The sequence below is a fragment of the Vipera berus genome, assembly GCF_964194415.1.
Source record: "Vipera berus genome assembly, chromosome: 1".
Taxonomy (NCBI): Eukaryota; Metazoa; Chordata; class Lepidosauria; order Squamata; family Viperidae; genus Vipera; species Vipera berus.
The window spans coordinates 226,736,854-226,758,096 of record NC_138202.1 but is presented as its reverse complement, the minus strand read 5'-3'; the positions used below and the strand labels follow the sequence as shown (position 1 = coordinate 226,758,096).

Sequence of the window (21,243 nt, the reverse complement as noted above, 5' to 3'; positions counted from 1 at the left end):
TAGATTGAACATTCCTAAATTGTTTTTAGTAAATAATTAAAATTTGTGTAAGTTTATATGAGTTTGAATGCATATATCTTTCTCTTCTTTCAAATAGTAAATAAATCATAAAGAGAACAATAGTACTGATTATATTTATAAATTCAATATCTTGTGCCAAACTCTTTATTGTGTGTGTGTGTGTGTGTGTGTGTGTGTGTGTGTGTAAATGAATGTGGTAACATTTTTACTATCATTCTTATGATGAATCAATGCATACTATAGCCTGTCAATCTTTTTAGACTTATTCCATAGGTGGCATAATAGAATAATCACTATAAATCTAGTCTTGCAAAAGAAAAGTTTTAGTGTGAAACTTGCCAGAAACTTTTTTAATTACTATATTTTCCTAATATTCCATTTCTTTGTCTTTTTATATTTTTTAATGACTCAGTGTACCATTTTATCATTTTTCCTGTCACTAGAGGTGAAAGGATTTCACCTCCAGTTCCCAAAAGCTCATACGTTATTTGGGAGCTGAGGGTGAAACTTTCTACCTCAGATGATGGATAAAAGGGGAAATGGGCTTTTCCTCCTCCTCATATTTCTTCCAAGCACAGGTAAAATAGAAAACTCAGTGAAAGGAAAATAATTGATGAAAATAATATTTCTGAAGGGTCATGCAAGCAACCTGTATTTATAAGGCAAGAGCTATAATTATTGTGTTGTTATAATGCTCATGGCAAGAGCAGCATTAAGAGATATTAGAAATAGGGCAATAAGAAGGATTTTTTTTTAAAAAAAGCTAGGTCTAGAGACAGGATTTTCTTAACCTAATTAAGAGTCAAGGTAATATGAGTAATATACAGGATCAGCTTAAAAGGTAAGTGGGGATATGCCTGAAGAAAATTGTATTTGAGCTTTTTCCTTCTTCCGTAAGTGACAGACATTATCAAAGCAAACTACATCAATTATCTCGAACTTTTACTGTAGCATTTAAACACACACACACACACACAAATTTTATGATGTGAAATCAATTGATTTCAGTTAAACAGTTCAGTCCTTTACAAACTTAGACTTGCTTTGCATTCCAAATTACTCTGTAGTAAGAAGCAGGCAGGACAGCAGGCTATCTGAAGAAACTCTTTATTCAGGAACCAGACAGAGAACAGGTAAACAGCGTGTCTATTTATACTAAAAGCTGACCGACCGTCAGCCAATGGGGGTTGTGCCGGTTTCCCACTTCTAAGCTGGAGCCAATCGGGGACTAGCCGGTTTGACAGCTTGGAGCTGTCAACTGGTTGCGCTTGCACGGTAGCCGGCAGAGTTTGACAGCCGAGAGCTGTCAAACGGCTGGTGCTTGCGTAGTCGCTCTCTTGCGTAGTCGCTGTCAAAAGCTGCCGCGGCTTTTACCTCAGCCCATAACTTGTTATAATCTTCGGTGCTTAACATTAACATGTGAATACACAACATCTAACATGTGAATACACAACACCCCTTACCCCTCCCCCAGACTGGTGTGAAGATACCCCCAGGTGTTTCTTTGAGGTGATCCCCATTCGAAGTCTTTTAAGTATGCGGGGGGTTTCCTTGCCCTTGCTGAACGTCGGGGGGGTGTTTCCTCAGGAGGTTCCGCTTCGGAAGGTGATGTGTCAAGGTTAGAGTTCGGTTCTCCTGGCTCGGAAGACAGTGAGCCGGGGTTTGAGCTTGGCTCTTCGGGCTCCGGGTCCCTTCCGTTGGACGCGTGCCATGGGGGGAATTTGCTAGGCTCGGGGGGGTGAGGCGTAATGGCATCCCGTTGCTACACCTTCCCCCAATGTTTTGCGGGCTTCGTTGTCGCAACTGATCGATGTGTCTGCGGAGGTGGTTGTTGTTGCCGTCATCGATGATGTATGATAAGGGTCCCGTTTGTTCTTGTACAAGCCCCTGAATCCATTTATCCCCACCCCCGTAGTTCCTGGCCCAGACGGCTTGACCGATAGTGAGTGTTCTGTGTTGGAGGGGTACGTCGGGTTCTGCGGAGGCTCTGTCAGGGTGGAGTCGGTCAAGTCTGGTTGTGAGTCTTTTGCCCCAGAGGAGTTCTGCCGGCGACTTCCTGGTGGTTGTGCAGGGGGTCGTATGTTGCGCTAGTAAGAATTGTGCCAGTCTGCGGTGCCAATTGCCGGCGATGATTTTCTGCAGTGCCTCTTTAGTTGACTTTACCATGACCTCAGCCAAGCCGTTCGACGAGGGATGGAACGGAGCTGAAGTGGTGTGTCTAATAGAGTTCGCCGTTGTGAAATTCTGGAATTCGTGGGAAGTAAATTGGGGGCCGTTATCGGAGACTAGAACATCAGGTAATCCGTGTGTGGCAAAAAAAACCCTTAGCACTTGCACCGTGGCTGCAGAGGTTGTGCTGTTGACAGGAGCCACCTCCAACCACTTGGAATAGCTATCAACCACAATTAAAAACATCTGTCCCTGAAAGGGACCTGCAAAATCTACGTGGATGCGGGACCAGGGTTTTGTCGTTGTTTCCCACCTGTGGACGGGCGCTTGGGGCTAAGCAGCTCTGACAATTTGGCAGGGGTAACAGCCGGCCACATATGCTTCAATTTGTTTATCGAGGCCAGGCCACCAAACATAGCTTCTGGCTAAAGCTTTCATCTTAACGGTGCCTGGGTGGCCCTCGTGTAAAGTTTCTAGGACTTTGGTTCTGTGCTTTTCAGGGATTATTACTCTGCTCCCCCATAATATGCACCCTAGGTGGGACGATAATTCTTTTTGTCTTGAAAAGTATGGTTGGAAGTCAGACCCGGGGGATGTAGCTTGCCACCCTGAAGTAATGTAGCCGAGGACTCTGCCTAGGATTTTGTCGGCGGCAGTGGCGGAAGAGATGTCTTTGACTGACAAGGGGCATTCTGGCAATTCTGATATGGCCAGAATGTTGCCAGCGGGGGCGGGGGCGGGGTCTATTTCGGGTAGGGGCAGCCTACTTAGCCCGTCTGCGTGACCCATGTCCTTCCCTGGCTTGTGTACTAGTCTGAAGGAATAAGCAGATAAAAAGGTAGACCATCTGAGAATGCGGGGAGACAAAATTTGGGGCGTCTGCTTATCGCATGTAAAAATCCCTAACAGAGGCTTGTGATCTGTAAAAATGGTGAAATGGCGTCCATAGAGGTAGTCGTGAAACTTCTTCATGCTAGCCACTACGGCTAAAGCCTCTTTGTCAATTTGAGCGTAATTGCGCTCTGGTTTTGACAGCGTTCTGGAGTAGAATGCTATTGGGGTTTGGGTCCCTTCCTCCGTTAAATGACTTAGGACTGCCCCGATGCCGTAGGGGGAAGCATCACATGCTAGACAAAGGGGTAACTGTTCATTGAACAGTGCTACGGTGGCGTTGCTGGAAAGTAAGTTTTTAAGGAGCCTGAAGCTGGAATCGTGCTGAGGGGACCAGGACCAAGGGGTACCCTTGTCCAGGAGCCTGTGTAGAGGCTCAGCTATGGTAGCTTTATGAGGTAGGAAGGCATGGTAAAAATTAAGTAGCCCCAGGAAGGCTTGAAGTTCCTGTTTGTTTTTGGGGATAGGGGCTGTTTTGATGGCTTTGATTTTTGACTCGGTGGGGTGTATTCCCTTTGCGTCGATCTTGTACCCTAGAAATTCTGAAGATGGCACCCCTATGGAGCATTTATCCCTTCTTAATTTAAGTCCTGCTGCTCTGAATCTATGGAGAACTTTTTCCAGCTTGGTCGCTAAGTCCCTTTCAGATTCCCCTGCGATAAAAACGTCGTCGAAATATGGGCAGACCCCAGGGATTCCTTTAAGTGTCTTTTCCATAATTTCTTGAAAAATCCCTGGGGCTGCAGATATGCCGAATTGTAGGCGGTTAATTTTGAATGCTCCCCGGTATGTGACAATTGTCTGTGCTAGAGCGGTGTCAGGGGTGACAGGCAGTTGCAAGTACGCCTGCGCCAAGTCTAATTTAGCGAAAATGGCACCTGACCTAATGGCTGTGAGGACGTCTTTGACAGCATGGACAGGGTAAGCATGTGTATTTAATGCGCGGTTCAGGGTGGCTTTATAATCCGCGCAGAGTCTGATTTGGCCATTAGGTTTAATTGGGGTTACTATAGGTGTTTCCCATTCAGCCCCCTTGACTGGTTCTAATACTCCCAGTTTGACTAGTCTATCTAGCTCGTTTTCAATTGTGCTTCTCAGCGCGAATGGGACCCTTCTAGCCTTAATTCTTATGGGCATTACGTTAGGGTTTAGCTTTAGTGACACCGGGGGTCCCGTATACTTTCCTAACGAGCCATCGAAAACGTCTGCGAACTGATGGCAAACGGCGTCTAGGTTTACCAGCTGGGTGGCGTTGACGCCTGTCAGTGCTATTCCTAATGCTTCGAACCAGTCAAGCCCAAGCAAACTGGTTCTGTTTTCTTGTGTGACTAGTATTGTGAGGGGTCCCTTAAAGTGCCTAAATTCCGTCGGAATTGTGGCTTTTCCCCTGAGCCTGATGGGGTTTTTTTGGAAATCAGCCAGGCAAAGGTTAGTGGGACGCAAAACAGGTTGCTGCCGGCTTCGGCTACAAATGTTTTTGTAAGTTTGCCATGAGATGAGGGAGACGGAGGACCCCGAGTCGACCTCCATCTCACAGGGAACCCCGTGGAGCAGGACGTCCACCTTAACTTTGGGCTTAAGAACTAGATGGACTGTATCCTTTCTCGTATTTTTCCTGACATTTAGTACTAAGGACCTGGAAGTTTTTTCCCCCCTGGGTGTAGGTGGGTTCGTACCTGCGGATGTCACTTCCAATTCGTGCAGGTTTTCTTGGCTCTGGCTACAGCATACGGCTCTGAGGTGACCTGTTTTGCCACAGCCGTGGCATTTGGCACTGCGGAAATGGCACGATGCTCTCGGGTGGTTTCCTCCGCAGCTGGCGCATTTGACTCTGATGGGCTGATGGCTAGGGCTTTTGTTGTTGAAGGGACCCCCTCGGTTGTTGCGCTGGAACTTGAGCTTCTCAAATCTGCGTTGAACGGCATCGATGTCGGTGGAGACGTCGTCCTCCTCTGGGACACTATAGGCACTGTCCTCCTGGTGCACGGACCTGCTGGGTCCGCTGTCAGGAGGTCGGGGGTCATCGCTGTGACTGTCTTCATAAGCCACGACTTCCATGGATACTTCTGCCAAAGTTAAAGTGGGTTTGGCGATTAGCTTCTTTCGTAGGCGCTCATCCTTCAGCCTGATATACTATCTGGTCACGGATCCGGTCCTCCAGATCAGGGAACCGGCATTGGCGTGCGGCATGCCTGACCCGTGTTATGAAGTTGTTGGCAGGTTCATCGGGAAGTTGTACGCGCTGGGCGAAGTTCACTCACCAAAACAGCTCGGACTTGGTCGGCATAAAATGTTTGCTCAGTCCCTCGGTGAGTTCCGCATACGAGATGGTGGCGATGGGTTCCGGGCTGAATAGACCTACGGCCGCATCATATACGGCGGGTCCGCTGAGCCAAAGGAGCGCTGCTGCCTTGGCCCGGTTGTCTGTTATCTTTTTCACCACTAGGTACCCTTCCACCTGGCCCAAGTGTGACTCCCAGCACTCTGGGTGGCGAATGTTAAATTCGCGGATGTGGCCGTGGTTTGCCATACTGTCCGGTCGTGGGTACTGCTCGCATTGTAGAGGAAGCTGTGCTTCCAGTTAGTGACTTCAGCTGTGACTTAACTCAGAACCAAGGAAAAAAAATCTCTTCTTTCCCTTGGATAGTGACTTCAGCCACGCGAAGCAGTGGATCCCATCCTCGTCGCCAGTACTCTGTAGTAAGAAGCAGGCAGGACAGCAGGCTATCTGAAAAAAACTCTTTATTCAGGAACCAGACAGAGAACAGGTAAACAGCGTGTCTATTTATACTAAAAGCTGACCGACCGTCAGCCAATGGGGGTTGTGCCGGTTTCCCGCTTCTAAGCTGGAACCAATCGGGGACTAGCCGGTTTGACAGCTTGGAGCTGTCAACTGGTTGCGCTTGCGCGGTAGCCGGCAGAGTTTGACAGCCGAGAGCTGTCAAACGGCTGGCGCTTGCGTAGTCGCTCTCCGGCAGCTTTTGACAGTTGTCAAAAGCTGCCGCGGCTTTTACCTCAGCCCATAACTTGTTATAATCTTCGGTGCTTAACATTAACATGTGAATACACAACATCTAACATGTGAATACACAACACAAATAGAAGACAGAGAGCCATAAAGGTGATTTTAGGGTACTATTCAGCAACAATTTCAAGAACATGTTTTAAGCCCAGGGAATGAAGAAAACATTAGAACAAACCTCAAACTGGCTCCCCCTGGACTCCCCAAAGTATAAGAGGAAGGGAAGGGAAAATGCAGTCAGGTTTTCAAGATTCTGTTACTAAAACCTATATAAATTAATTAGAAATCAAATTATTACTGAGGAGTCCATTTCCTGGTCTAGTCTACCTTGAAGGGACAACATGAAATACCTAGCTGGAAGTACAGTCTCCTGCAAATTATGCAATTATTAATGTCAAGCTTTAGGATTCCTAAAGGCGAGATGGTAGTTGTGCAGTTTTTTGATGCATAACTATACTCTCCATTCGTTCTGATAGTGTATTGGAATGACTTTGCCATACAAAAAGCCTATAGACTAACCTGAATTTATCTTGAATAATTACTCAGTTAAAACAGTCTAAACAAAAAGAATATTGGGAAAAGAGATAGGTGAGGAAGTCTTGTGGCCTAGCGGATTTCATAGCTAACAAGTAACGTTACAGGTAGTCCTTGACTTACAACAGTTCTTTGAGTGAATGTTCAAAGTTACAACAGCACCGAAAAAGTGACTTATGACCATTTTCAACTTACAACCGTTGCAGCATCCCCACAGCCACATGAAGAAAATTCAGATGCTTGGCAACTGACTCATATTTATGATGGTTTCAGTGTCCCCGGGGTCATGTGAACACCTTTTGCAATCTTCTGACAAACAAAGTCAGTGAGGAAGCCAGATTCACTTAACACTCTTATTACTAACTTAACAGCTGCAGTGATTCACTTAACAACTGTGGCAAGAAAGGTTATACAATGGGGAAAATTCACTTAACAAATTTTGGACTCAATTGTGGTTGTAAGTCAAGGACTACCTGTGTAGGAAACTGTTTTCTTATAAAAGCCATTTTAAATGAAAGAAAATCTTCGATAAACTGGCTTTTGAAATTTTATTACACTTTAGGAGAAAATGTTTTCACTATCTTCTCTATCTTTATATAAATGCAGCTGACAAGCTCTTTAAACTTGTCATTCTTTAACTACCGTTGTTATCATCTCACAAATTAAAAGCCATGTAAAAGGAGTGATTTGTTCTTTTCTCTATGCATAGATATAGGTAATGCAATACAAACTGTTCGATTATTACAGTAAACAATGACAAACGGCATCTGCTCCTAGATCAGCCAATACTGTAGATAAACTCCATATTTTATAAAGTACTATTATTCATATAGGGCTCACTGGAGAAGAGCCTAATGCTGGGAAAGATTGAGGGCAATAGAAGAAGGGGACGACAGAGAATGAGGTGGCTGAATGGAGTCACTGAAGCAGTAGGCGTGAGCTTAGATGGACTCCAGAAGATGGTAGAGGACAGGAAGGCCTGGAGGAACATTGTCCATAGGGTCGTGATGGATCGGACACGACTTCGCAACTAACAACAACAACAACATTATTCATATCTGTGTTTCTCTGCTGGGAAACCTGGGAAAATGTTGGAAAATGTTGTGTTAGGTAGAAAACTATTTTTCTATCTAAAGCCATTATTCCAAGAGAATGGCAGAGGGAAGAAACATGGGCCTTATAAAGTTAATAATTCAACTGAATTAATTATCAACTGCTTTATCAGATGTTAGTTATTACATAAACAAATATATTTATTTTGTGATAAGTATGCCTGGATGCATCTAATAAATCATAAGAAAAACAGTGATCACTAGCAAGCAGATTTAGCATTTCCTACTAGATTTAATTCCAGGGAATTGGATTGGGTTAACTATCACTACCAAGAAAACTACATATATGGTTCTGCATCTCTACTTTTTGAACTGTTAATCATGTAGCCTGTCATACCTCACATGGTTGTGTAGGATCAAGAAACAGCTACTCAGTCTTGAGTAAGATATCTTCAGTGGTAGTCTTGAGATAACTACAGAAGCTTTAAGAGGAATTTCTAACCCTTAACCCTTGGTGGCACAGTGGTTAGAATGCAGTATTGCAGGCTAATTCTGCTGACTGCCAGCAGTTCAATTCTGACCAGCTCAAGGCTGATTCAGCCTTTTATCTTTCTGAGGTCAAGTAAAATGAGGACCCAGATTGTTGGGGGCAGTAGGCTGACTCCGTAAACTGCTTAGAGAGGGCTGTAAAGCACTACGAAGTGGAATATAAGTCTAAGTACTATTGCTATAACTAAGAGGGAGGGGTGGTTTTTTTTGATAATTTGAAACATTTCTCAGATATGTTTTCAGACAACCAAGGCTGAGTTGTTCTTTATATGATAAACAATTAGTAGAGTCATTTTTTTTGTTTCTTGATTCTTTATGTTTACTTTCCATTCCATTTCATTTCTAGCTTCCCTGTGATCTCTCCAATAATCCTAAATTCATTTTTCCACAAATTATTTGAAGAATACTGAAAGGACTTGTGTATGAACCGAATTGTAATTTGCAATCTGGGAGATGGTAAATGCCCCTTTTGATTTTCACTTTTACTTCTGTGGGGAAAAGGAAATTCTTTTCAGATAAACAGCTGTTAAAAATTAAATGAGCTTTCAACCCTCCCTTCTCTTATGTCTGTCTGTTAAGTTTCACTATAAACCAGGATTATTATGATTATTACTTTTGAGAAGCATGTTGGGATTACAGTCCCATCATGTAGACAAGGTTATATATTTTGTCTAGTGGTTATGATGCTCACCAAGAGATGGTGAGTTTTAGTTCTGCCTTAGTCATGAAAGCCAGCTGGGTGACCTTGGGCCAATGACCCTCTCTCAGACTAACCCGCCTCATACAGTTGTTGCTGTGGGGAAAGGTAGGAGGAAGGAGGAGGATTAGATATGTATACTGGGAGGCAAGGATGGTTGAGGTACTCTTGGGTTATGAGCTGGGGGAAGCGAAAACCTGCAAAGCAATAAGGGAAGATATAAAACCTATAAAGGGAAGATGTAAGACCTATAAAGCCCTACATGGCATGGGTCCGGATTACCTGCGGCAGCACCTGCTGCCGGCATCAACTTCCCTCCGTCCAGTGTGCTCCCACAGAGTGGGCCTCCTCAGGGTGCCTCCGATCAGAGAATGTCGCCTGGTGGCCCCCAGGGGGAGGGCGTTCTCTGTGGGCGCGCCAGACCTATGGAACCGCTTGCCGGTTGAGCTCCGTGTGGCCCCCGACCTTCGCTCCTTCTGGCGCGATTTAAAAACTTATTTATTTGAACAATCTGGCCTGGTCTGATGGGTTTGGGGTTGGATTTAGTTTTAACACAGTTTTATTATTGTATTATATTGGGCATAATTATTTAATTCTTTTTAACTCTTTTTAACTTTTGTATTTATATTTTGATATTTGTTGCCCTGTACACCGCCCTGAGTCCTTCGGGAGAAGGGCGGTATAAAAATTTAATAAATAATAATAAATAAACATTACGTAAGAAGTGGGGGAAAATAGACATGTCAGTGTAAATATGAAAAGGGGAAAGGGCACTGTCTAGATGGGAAAACTGAGTGGGGTGGAGAAAAGAAAAGGGAAAAAAAATAAAAGGTGGGATACAAATAAATAAAAAAAACTAAAATAAATAGGAGAGACATCTAAACAACCAACTGGAGAAGTAGAAAGAGATACAAGAAGTAGAAAAGGCAGTGGCTGTGGCAGTAAGCAAAGAGAGGCAACGACTGGAAGAAAGTGAAAAGTTGGGTCTGGGAAGATATGGGGTATAACTGGCCATAGCAGACATACCACTGAACCCCATGATTTGCATTTTTTTATCTGAATGAGGCTGACGGACTGTTGAGCTGAACATGGAATCATCAAACCATCAGATTAGCTTACTTTGTGCAGGACAGTGTATGTTAACCCTTAATAAGAGGATGGGAATGCTGGGTTAAGTATGGTTTTGCATACCTATTTTAGACTCTGTTCAATTAATTAACAAGAACTGTTAGCTCAGGAGTGTCAAACTGCTGGCCCACAGGCCAGGTGTATCATGCTGAAACCACGCCCACCCCATTACCGGCAATGGAAAAAAAATCACGATATGTTGCGACATATCACGTGATGTTGCGAGTTTGACACCCCTGTGTTAGCTTCAAAAACCTTTTCTTTCCTATTTGTCCAATTATCAGCATCTGTTCAGAGATTGCTTTAATTCAGCAAGAGTTAAATTTCCCAGCCTCTGATTTTACTTCTTTATATTGCCCTTGTCCCTGATCATCCATCTTACTGTGGGTATTCCATCAGTTCCTGTAGCCTTCCAGCTTGGTAATTACCAGAGTACTGATCTAATTTCATCTTCTAGTACTAGAAATTCTTGTAAGTAGGGAATACCTTCTAAGGTATCTTAGATGTTGGCATATCTATTGTACCTTCCAGCTTTGTTTGATCTCCTTTGAATCAATTATTATAATGGTGGGCTTATACAAATGTGTGTATGCATAAGTCATTTTAATGGTTGTTTCACAAGTGAAGCCTGTTCATTATCAAACTAGAACCTAAGATAACTTCATATTTCTGTGCCTCAGTTAATTTAGAAATCAAGGGCTTGTATGTGGGCAATCAGAGTAATCAAGTCCTTGAAAATAAGGAATGAGCCATGACTTTGAAGGAAGTTGCATTACTAAGCAATAATTAATTCTAATACAATTCTTTTGCGCCACACGCCAATTAATTCACCACTGAGACCTCAGTTGATATACGATTTTAAACATACCTTTCTCTTTTTAACTAAAAGATTCAAAAGCATAGTCCATTCTGCCAAATAACAATGAAGAATATCTCCTTTCATTCTAACTCAGTGTCATTGGATTTTTTTAAAAAAATATGTTAGCACATACTCCTCTACGGTTTTAATGGAATACTTCTAAACATAATGGTGATTTTATCCTTTTGGATGTACATATCTTTGCATTTAATTTTACTTTCATGAAAAGAGCCATGGAAGATTATGTTTAAATATGATTACTGCTGTGAGACTACAGTATTATATGCATAAAAATGGAAAGACTGAAATATCCACATTGGAAGATTGGCTGATGAAGAACCAGCAGAGATGACAACATTAGCTTTTTTGATTAGAGAAAGATCAGTAGGTACATTTATTAGTAACTAGAAATCCTTTATAGACTTTTTGATAAAAAAAGGAAAAAATGAAATTGTGATTTATGGTCTTGAAGATTTAAAAAGGTAGCTTATGGAAAGTAGGAAATTATGATGTAAACTTATAGGAAGGGTAATATAAATCCATTTAAAACTGCTGTCCAAAAATTTAGAATCTGTCCCTTTATAATCTTTTCTTTCTATCTTCTCTTTGCTTATTTACTATTCTGCCTTATTTTCTTTGTTACATTTGTAATTTTTCAATTGCTTTTATCTTAAAATTTTATTTAATAAAATCTATTATAAATAATAATTTTACTTTTATAAAGTATTAGCATGTTTTTCAGGCTTACAAAATAAATTCCTTAGTAGTTTCAGAAGTTTTTAATTTGTTGGACTAGACTAGACTAGACTAGACTAGACTAGACTAGACTAGACTAGACTAGACTAGACTAGACTAGACTAGACTAGACTAGACTAGAATAGAATAGAATAGAATAGAATAGAATAGAATAGAATAGAATAGAATAGAATAGAATAGAATAGAACCTATATCATGTCAGACAAGTAATTGTCCAGTCTCTTTTTAAAAACCTCCGGTGATGGAGCCCCCACAACTTCTGAAGGCAAGCTGTTCCACTGGTTAATTGTCCTCACTGTTAGGAAGTTTCTCCTTAATTCCAGGTTGCTTCTCTCTTTGATCAGTTTCCAACCATTTTTTCTTGTCCTGCCCTCTGGTGCTTTGGAGAATAATTTTACCCCCTCTTCTTTGTGGCAGCCCCTGAAATGCTGGAATACTGGTATCATGTCACCCCTATTTCTTCTTTTCTTTAGACTAGCCAAACCCAAATTAATCACAATGCTAAAAATGAAAAAGTGTAATATGTCAGAATATATTTCTAAAGCTAATGGTACCCAAATATGATATTAATGCATGTTGCTTTTCTCTGTCATGTTTTTAGAGTTAATAAAATTACAGGAACCAAGTATGAACTGGTAACCTCTTATCTAAACGTACATGATGAAATGAAAGAATAATAAAATAATTCCTGTACATACCATGTCGATCTTTTAATTATCCATATGCCAGATACTTATTGTATCTTTTATCAATCCTTATTTTAACGGTTTCTGTCTAAAAAAGAATCTTTGGAATTTACCGATGAAAGAGACTTATTTAGTTAGGAAACAAATTTACATCGTTGCCCCGTTCAAATGCAGTGATTCTGGATGGCTTACAAAATAAAAATCCATAGTACAAAAGCCTGTAAACCCATTATCTCCTGTGGTAGGAACAAACACAGTCAAACCAGCCACTTGATCAGCTCTGTGTCAACCTGAGGTCACTGGGCCCGCTGACAGAATGATGTCTTTAAGGCCTTCTGGGAAAATATTAAGGTGGTGCCAGTCTTATTTTCAGGGGATTGATATTCCATAGGGAGGGAACCACCCTAGAGAATGCCCTTTTTCTTGGTCCCACTTAGGTATACTTTCCTGGTAAATGGCACAGTAACCAAACTTACTGAATTAGTCAAACTTAATACTTTTGAAATTACAGAGGGCAACATGGAACCAGTGGTGGGATTCAGCCAGCTCACACCACTTCGGCAGAACCAGTTGCTAATTTTTTGTTGCCCAGGCCCAGAATGGACATCCGTAAGCAGCATCCACACAGAGAACCAGTTGTTCACATATTTGAATCCCACCACTGAATGGAACAAACCTTAATTTGGGGACTGTCCAGAATATGAACTGTGCAAATTATAAATTCATTCCACATTTTGTTAAAATTGTATAATTAGTTACATTTTTGTCATCCATTCTCAGTCCTTCATGTGTTTGGAATGGAAGTTGGATAATAATTTTGATACTGACAGCCAGTTTGATCTAATGGTTCAGGGACCAGACTAGAATGCAGGAGAGAGTGGGTTCAAATCATACCTTAGCCATGAAAGGCAGCTGGCTGACCTGAGACCAGCCATTCTCACTTAACCCAACCTACCTCACAGGCTTACTGTTATGGGGAAAATAGGAGAAGGAAGGTGTATTGGATATGTTTGCTGCCTTGAGATATTTCTAAAAATAATTAAGGTGGGATACAAACAAACAAATAAATAACTTTATAAATAATTTTATTAACTCCAGTATAGAAACCTTATTTTCTCATTTCCTAAATTTGCTCCAAATTAAACCAGATTTGCAGAAAATAAGATTGTTTCTTCAAACAGAAATATATCCTGTTGTATACATTGGAATGTATGTCCAGACATAAAATAAATTTAATAAGCATCATTACTTCAAATTAACTCTTGATTTTGCTTGTATATAGGAACAATACATCCTTAAATCAAACTTTAATCTGTTTCTCTGTGGTGACCCCATTTTACAGAATCATGTTTCCCGGAGCTCTGGATGATGTTAATATAGAAAAGCAAAGATATGGCTTTTCTGAAGGGCCTTTGAGAATTAATGTTAGTTCATTTACTATATTGATACTAGTATATTGCAAATTATTTGTTATTTACTCATTTAAGCTGTTAAACTGCTACATGATTATGTTTTTATTGTATTGTACTTTATTGGCTTAGTGACTTATTATAAGCAAACATAAGCTGCAAGATGTGCCAGTTTATAAGCAAATCCAAACCCCACAACTCCAATGAAGAAAAACATGTTATTTACAGTACTTATTTTACAGTTGAAAAAGCAGGTGTGACCTACCTGAGTTAAGGCCTTGCCAAACTAAGAATTCATTTTGGAAGCTACCTAGTTATGGCTAATAATTAGTTGGGTTAAATCACTTCATCTTATTCAAGTTATATTGTAATAATGTAAGTTAATAATAATATATGTTTAATATACTGTACCTTAAAGATTTTTCTTGGGAATCTAAACAGCTTTTTTCCTGCACTATTAACCCATTTTTTGGAAACTGAATAGAAGGAAGTCACATTTTACTCTTTGTTTACTTATTCCTGAAAGCAGAGAAACAATTATAGATAATTCTTAACTTACAACACTTAATTTAGTGCCTGTTCAAAATTGCAACAGCAATGAAAAAAGTGACTGTTTTTCACACTTAGGACCGTTGCATCATCCCCATGGTCACATGACCAAAATTCAGGTGCTTGACAACTGACTCATGTTTATGATGGTTGTTGCATGGTCCCGGGGACATGTGATCAGTTTTTGAGAGCTTCTAACAAAGAAAATCAATGGGGAAGCCAGATTCATTTAACAGTTGTGTTACTGACTTAACTGCAGTGATTCACTTAACAACTGTGGCAAGAAAGGTCATATAATCGGGCAAAATTAACTTAACAAATGTCTTGCTTAGCAACAGAAATTTTGCGCTCAATTGTGATCGTAAGTTGAGGACTACCTGTATTAATATTATTCATTAATATATTAATATTAATATTCATTAATATTACTTTTATGTGTACATGTCCTTAAAATCATTGCTTTAAAGTGTAGTGAAACAAAATGCAGTTGAAAAAGAAAAGAAAAGAAACAACAGGGAAAAACTATCCAGATACAAATATTAAATTAATTTTGGTTGAAATATAAGAACTTGTTAATAAGAAAGTGGTGTCGGGTATGTCAAATAGTGAATACTTTTGTTCTAAGCAAAGTACTATCAAATAGCATTTTATACCAATACTTAACTTACTTATACTTTTCTTACATATAGAAAATATATTTTATAGTTTTGAAAATATTCAAGTTTTTTTTTTAAAAAAACACCTTTGAAACAGATAATTAATCTTTTTTTTTATTTATAAATATCTTTTATTTAGCTGAATGTGGAGCAAGTGTATCTGGGAATGAAGGAACATTGCTATCACCAAATTTTCCATCTAACTATGACAACAACCATGAATGCATCTATAAAATTGAAACAGAACCTGGGAAAGGCATCCACTTAAGAGCCAGAACCTTTAAACTGCATGATGGTGATACTGTTAAGGTAAATGTTTGAACCACACACTCACATATACACCAATAATAAAACCCATCTAATCTACTTCATCATATTTTCTGAGCTTTAGTACTTGAAATCAAGCTTCTTTGAATTGTTTTCTTCTGTAATATCCAATCTGAGATTCGGGGTCAATCTTGAATTGGTGATCTGTGGAATCCCACTTGAATATCCTTTGGCTTAAAGAAATAAAATGTTAGGACATTTGTTATTGTAAATCCAAGTTAACTTTAACTTGTCTGATTTGTGACTTTGCCTCGTTCTAACATTCAGTGCATCCATGTCCGGATTGTACAGTACATATAACAAACTTTCTCTAAAGTTTGAACATCTGATGCTCTTCAGATATACGTATTATCCCAATATATCTGGAGAGTACCAAGTTAAAAAAATAAATGTAAAGAATAATTTAAATAACTCTACAATCTAGCTTCTCAGTCCTTGTCCTAATGACATTTGATATTTGTTTTATTTTATTTACTCATTTGCAATATTTATAGCTTGCTTCAAAGTGAAAAAACTGGGCAGGCACTTTAAAGTCATTCAGAACAATGCAATATGTACGCTGTTCAAATTCCAATGTAGAAAAAGCAAACATTAAATAGCTAAATACTCAAGGTATTCCATTCTCTCATTTTGTTGCAACAGCAAGATTCCTGAGACTTAGTAGCCCCAAGCCAACCGGGTAAATCTTATTCTGTCCTGACTTTCTTGTTATATTTGAGAAACAGAAACTTATTGACTTTCCAAAATCTGACATACAACATTTTCCCCTCTTGTCTAAATTAAAAATCCATGTTGTTGACTGAGGCAGCATAAATTTAGGGTCAAGACAGGAAACCTAAGTTTAGAAAAGCCTGGAGAGGAATAGGATTTCAGGAATGGCTGCAGGTCTGCATCTCTCTGAGAAAAAGAGATACAGATTTGCTGTCATGCGATCAGTTTTGTACAAGGTCATTTTTTTTCTCATTTTCACTCTTATTTGACTGAAAAATGGTAGAACTGGAGAAACCCAATCAAAAGATTACTGGGGAAATTATAGAAACATTGTTAAAGTGAAAATAATACGTACAGGTAGTCCTCGGGTTATGACCATTTGTCCAGCAACTTTTCAAATTAATGACAGCGTTGAATAATGAAGATTTACAAACTGGTCTGCAAAAATGCAGCCATCACAGGGTACCACAGTTATATTATCACAATCGTTTTTAAATACTTTGTAAACCGCCCTGAGTCCTACGGGAAAAGGGCGGTATATAAATTCAATAAACTTAAACAATCCAGGTATTCGGGTGCCAAGCTTGTGATTTTACAGTGTTGCAGTGAATCATAGTTACCTTATCACTATTTGCAATTTTCCCTGCCATTTTCCCACAAGCAAAGTCAGTGGGGAAGCCAGCAGGGAAGGTCACAAGTCATTCCCACTGCTTTTTCTCCCATGGAATCCTGCTATCCTATGCTCTGGAGTGGCCCTTGCTGGCCCTCCTGCACACATTAGTGCCTGCTCTTGAACCCTTACAGCATACCTCTGGCCTGCCCATAGCTCTTGCATGGCAGCCTGCTGTCCTAGAACTCCAGTTGCATAAGATTCTCTCTTAACAACTCGTATGATCTCTGGGTCACAACAGCAACTAGGACTTCCCAAATGTCTATCATTAAGAGATGTAGCCATGCGGTATCACACTTTAAGACATGACTTAGCAACATACTGTATATTCTGGTCCTAATTGCCATTGAAACCTGAAGGGTTATGTGTAGCTTGAAAATATTTGCACTGATATCTTTGAAGACTGGCCTTTCCCTCATTTCTCTAAGCTCTAATCCCCTTAAAGTGGAAAGCGGGGAAAAAAAGAAACGGTGAAATCACTTTAATAACAGGGATTATAGAATAATTCATAATTCAAAACTTTGTGCACTGATTTCCATGGTGGATTTTATCCCTTCCTAATGGTCTAGCTTTCTTGCAGATTTCTTGAGTTTACACACTTTTTTTCTGTTTTACTGATTCATTTATATTCTGATCTTTTAGAACTACTCCTATAGGCTTATCTATTCCATCTAACTAACTCCTATTTTTAAAACATTTTTATAGCTCTCTAATATTCTTTGTTTTTGTATAACCTATGTTTTTCATATAACATTCTAACAGATTTTCAGTTCTATCTGAGATCTGTATCTTTTGGTCCACTATCAATTACCTGTCCTTTGCTGTCTTTGTTGATGAGTTAGTCTCTCTGACTCAGCTGGACTTGACCATCTTTATTACAGCCACAGACTAGCATAAGGCCATTATAGTATTGAAACTGTTCCCAACCAAGCTTTAAATATTAGTAGTATCTGACACACAAGGATATTCAAATAATGCTATTGTTTTTAATATGGACTAATATACTAGTTCAGGGGTACCCAACCCCCAGACCACAGGCCATTACTGGGCCTTGAGCCTTTCAAAACTAGGCAGTGTAAGTGGCAGGTGACTTCACATGCATGCATTCCACTCATGCAAACAGTGGGCAACTGTATGAGCACGTTCCATTTGTGGGGACATGCCCTCTCTCTTCCCCCCACTGGTTCGCAAAGCTGAAAAGGTTGGGGAACTCTATATTAGTCCATACTAGTATACTTTCTGTTTCATAGCACCTACCATCTGCAATAACATTCTCCCTGAAATCTGTATAGCCACAACCCAGCCATCATTTTAAAAAGCCCTGAAGACCTAGTTCCTCAGATGCCAGGACATCATATGAACCCACTTCTGAATCTGAGTGGTCAGTTTTAGTCTTAGAGTGTTTCATCATGCCCAACTGACATAGCCATTTGTGTGATGTTTTAAATTCTTTTCTTTTCTTTTCTTTTCTTTTCTTTTCTTTTCTATTCTTTTTTTCTTTTCTTTTCTTTTCTTTTCTTTTCTTTTCTTTTCTTTTCTTTTCTTTTCTTTTCTTTTCTTTTCTTTTCTTTTCTCTCTTTTCTTTTTTTCTTTTCTTTTCTTTTCTTTTTTTGAGGGAGGAATGAGCAGAGAAATGCATTTAATAATTAAATTTATACCTCCTGGACTAACTCTAGACTGGAACTTGAACATGCATTCATGGCTGTGGAGGAAAAAGCAATCACCAAGGGTGCATTAGCCGGTGTGCCAGTTGTAGCTCTAACATTTGAGGATAAGAGTAATCCCAAGTTTTGTCCTCATACTGCTACTACTGCAATGGAAACCACCTGGAAGCTGCAACTGGTACAAAAGGTTGCAGCCTGGTTCCAGTACATGTTAATTACCAAGAGCATATCACACTGTGCTGGCTGCCAAAAGGTTTCATAGTGCAAATCAAAGTATCTGTTGTAATTCTATACACTCTCTCCTCATTTAGCAATTACCTTGGTTTGCATCCATTTGCAAATATGTTGGTACTAAATCCATTTTCCAATCATCATGCATTTACAAATTTAATGCAGCTGCAACAATGCAATCAGTGACAGTAATACTGGTGTAGTGAAACAACAAAACTTTATCTGAATGAGATGGCAGCAACCAGTGATCTTTGAGGCCTCTCTCTCTCTTTCTCTCCCCCCTCCCTCTTTCACTTAGTGACAATTTCACTTGGAAAGAGTTATTGGCAGTGATGGGATTCAGCTGGTATGCACCAGTTTGGCAGAACCGGTAGCTAAATTTTGCTGAGTTCGTAGAACTGGCTGAATGCACACTGCTTCCGGAAGTCCAGTCTAGGACTCAGAGGTCTGGAGGAGGCCTCCCAGGCCTAGAATGGCCCACCAGAAGTGCATGGATGCCACTTCCAGAAGTCCGTTCTAGGCCTCGGAGGCCCAGGCCTACATCCAATAAGAGAATTGGTTGTTCAGGTATTTGAATCCCACCACTGATTATTGGAATGAAACTTGTCCAGTAAATGATGAGTGGGTGTAATGCCCTTTATGGCTTCGCACTAAAGTACCTACAGAACCACCAAGTTATCTGTTTAGAACTGATTTTGTCCAGTATATTGACTGCAGGAAAAGCTTTTGAGAATCTCACATATTTATGAGGCAAAGTGAGAATTCTGGCACTGTTTTCTATAATGGTTCCAAAATTGTTCCAAACATCATACTAGCCACACTGTATTGGCATACCAGAAAATATTAACAATTAAATTGTTCTGCATGGCCTTTGGTGGCTGATGTTTTCTTGCTAGTATTGGCTGATGTCCAATTCTCTGATTTTCATTTGAAATATAGTGTGTGATAGGTAAAGGTAAGTTAATTATAATTTAATTATATGTTAACAATATGGAGCTGATAGCATTTGTTTGTTTTGGGAACTTCAAAAAATTGGGGTGTTTTTATTGTTTTAGACTTATCTTGCATGTTTTATTAAATATAAACCATTTCAGATAAATGGTTCTCCAATCTCTTTTTAAAAACCTCCAGTGTTGGAGAACCCACAACTTCTGGATGGAAGTCGTCCCACTGATTAATTGTTCTGTCAGGAAATTTCTCCTTAGTTCTAGGTTGCTTCTCTACTTGATTAGTTTCCATCCATTGGTTCTTGTCCTGCCTTCAGGTGTTTTGGAGAATAAGTTGATTCTTTTTTCTTGGTGGCAGCCCCTGAAATATTGGAACACTGCTGTCCTGTCACCCCCTAGTCCTTCTTTTAATTGAACTAGACATACCCAATTCCTGCAACTGTTCTTTATATTTTGTAGCATCCAGACCCCTAAATTAGAGGTATAAGTAAAATATACATTAACTTTCACATGGCCTGAATGTTTCAGTTTTCACTTTTCTTTTTTTAAAATGCCAGTTTTCACTTTTCTTTTTTTAAAATGCCAAAGTTTTTTAAAAGGAACATTTTAAAAGATTACTAAATGCAAATTTTGAACAATTTCTGTTCAGAATAATGAGGAAATGGCACAGAAATGATGTATGAATATAAGTGTAAAAATGAAACAGACTACGCAAAACAATACACAGATATCCAAAAGTAGACCTGGCTCATTGGGACCTACCTCAGATAAATGTCTTGTATAACTGGAAGGAAATTTCTTAAACATAATATGAATAAATTATGAGGTGAAACATCATGCTATACTAATTCATTCCTAATATTTTAATAGTGTGTGATTTTTTATTCAGCAGCATAAAGCTATTTTAACATTGTTCCTATTTATGGACTAACTTTGCAAAGGATGACTTCAAAAGTAGTTCATATATGTATTATTTTCTGTCTCTCTCTTACTCTCTGGATTTGGGTGTGTGGACTTTTGCAGTAATAGGATTTAGAACCTAGACCCTTTCCTCCAAAGGAAAGCATAAAATTTAATTCAAAATTTGGATGATAATAAAGATATCAAAATTGTACAAACATATCCAAAGTGTCTTTCCATCCTGCTAATAATATAAACCAGCTTCGATTGTCCAATGAAGATCAAAATGGATTATTCAGTACTTTTCTATTTCATGTTCTTGCAACTGAAATTAAGAAGTATTTAAAAATGTTTAATCAGGGTATGGAAAAATTGGCCATTTCAAGTAATGATCTTGGAAATGTGTACATGATTGAAACATTCAGGTCAGTATGGTTCTTAGTTTGGGAGTTTAGCTCCCTCTCCCCCCCCCACCCATAACTGTTGAGATGTTCAAGTCTTCATTCTTTTTCTGTGACTTTAGCCATTATAAATGCACATCATGAATTAAGAATATTAAAAGTAAATTCAAGTTTTTCAGTCTAGTACTAAAAATAAACTTGGTGCTTTTTGCCAGGGTTGCTGCTTCAGTCCTGTTTTTAATTCATTTAGCAGTGATCAGACTGGTGTATGTCATTTCCCCACACACAGACAGACAGGCATACACATCAATGTGCTTAGAAAAAGCATCTTCACAGAAATGCCATGAAGCACTTTCAAACTTTTGAAACAAAAATTCCAAATGGATTCTGAAGACAGAAGGAGATGGAGTTGAT

At 39.5% G+C, this 21,243-nt stretch overlaps 1 protein-coding gene across 1 annotated transcript in view; it reads left to right on the top strand.

Moving 5' to 3' along the window:
• CSMD1 (CUB and Sushi multiple domains 1) overlaps positions 1–21,243 on the top strand; it is a gene marked incomplete at its 5' end in the record, with an annotated part of 1,150,904 nt that overhangs the window by 927,694 nt on the left and 201,967 nt on the right. The window contains one exon of the mRNA XM_081335496.1: positions 15,118–15,287. Within this exon, the coding sequence (XP_081191622.1) occupies positions 15,118–15,287 (170 nt within the window). The remainder of the gene's footprint in view (positions 1–15,117; positions 15,288–21,243) is intronic.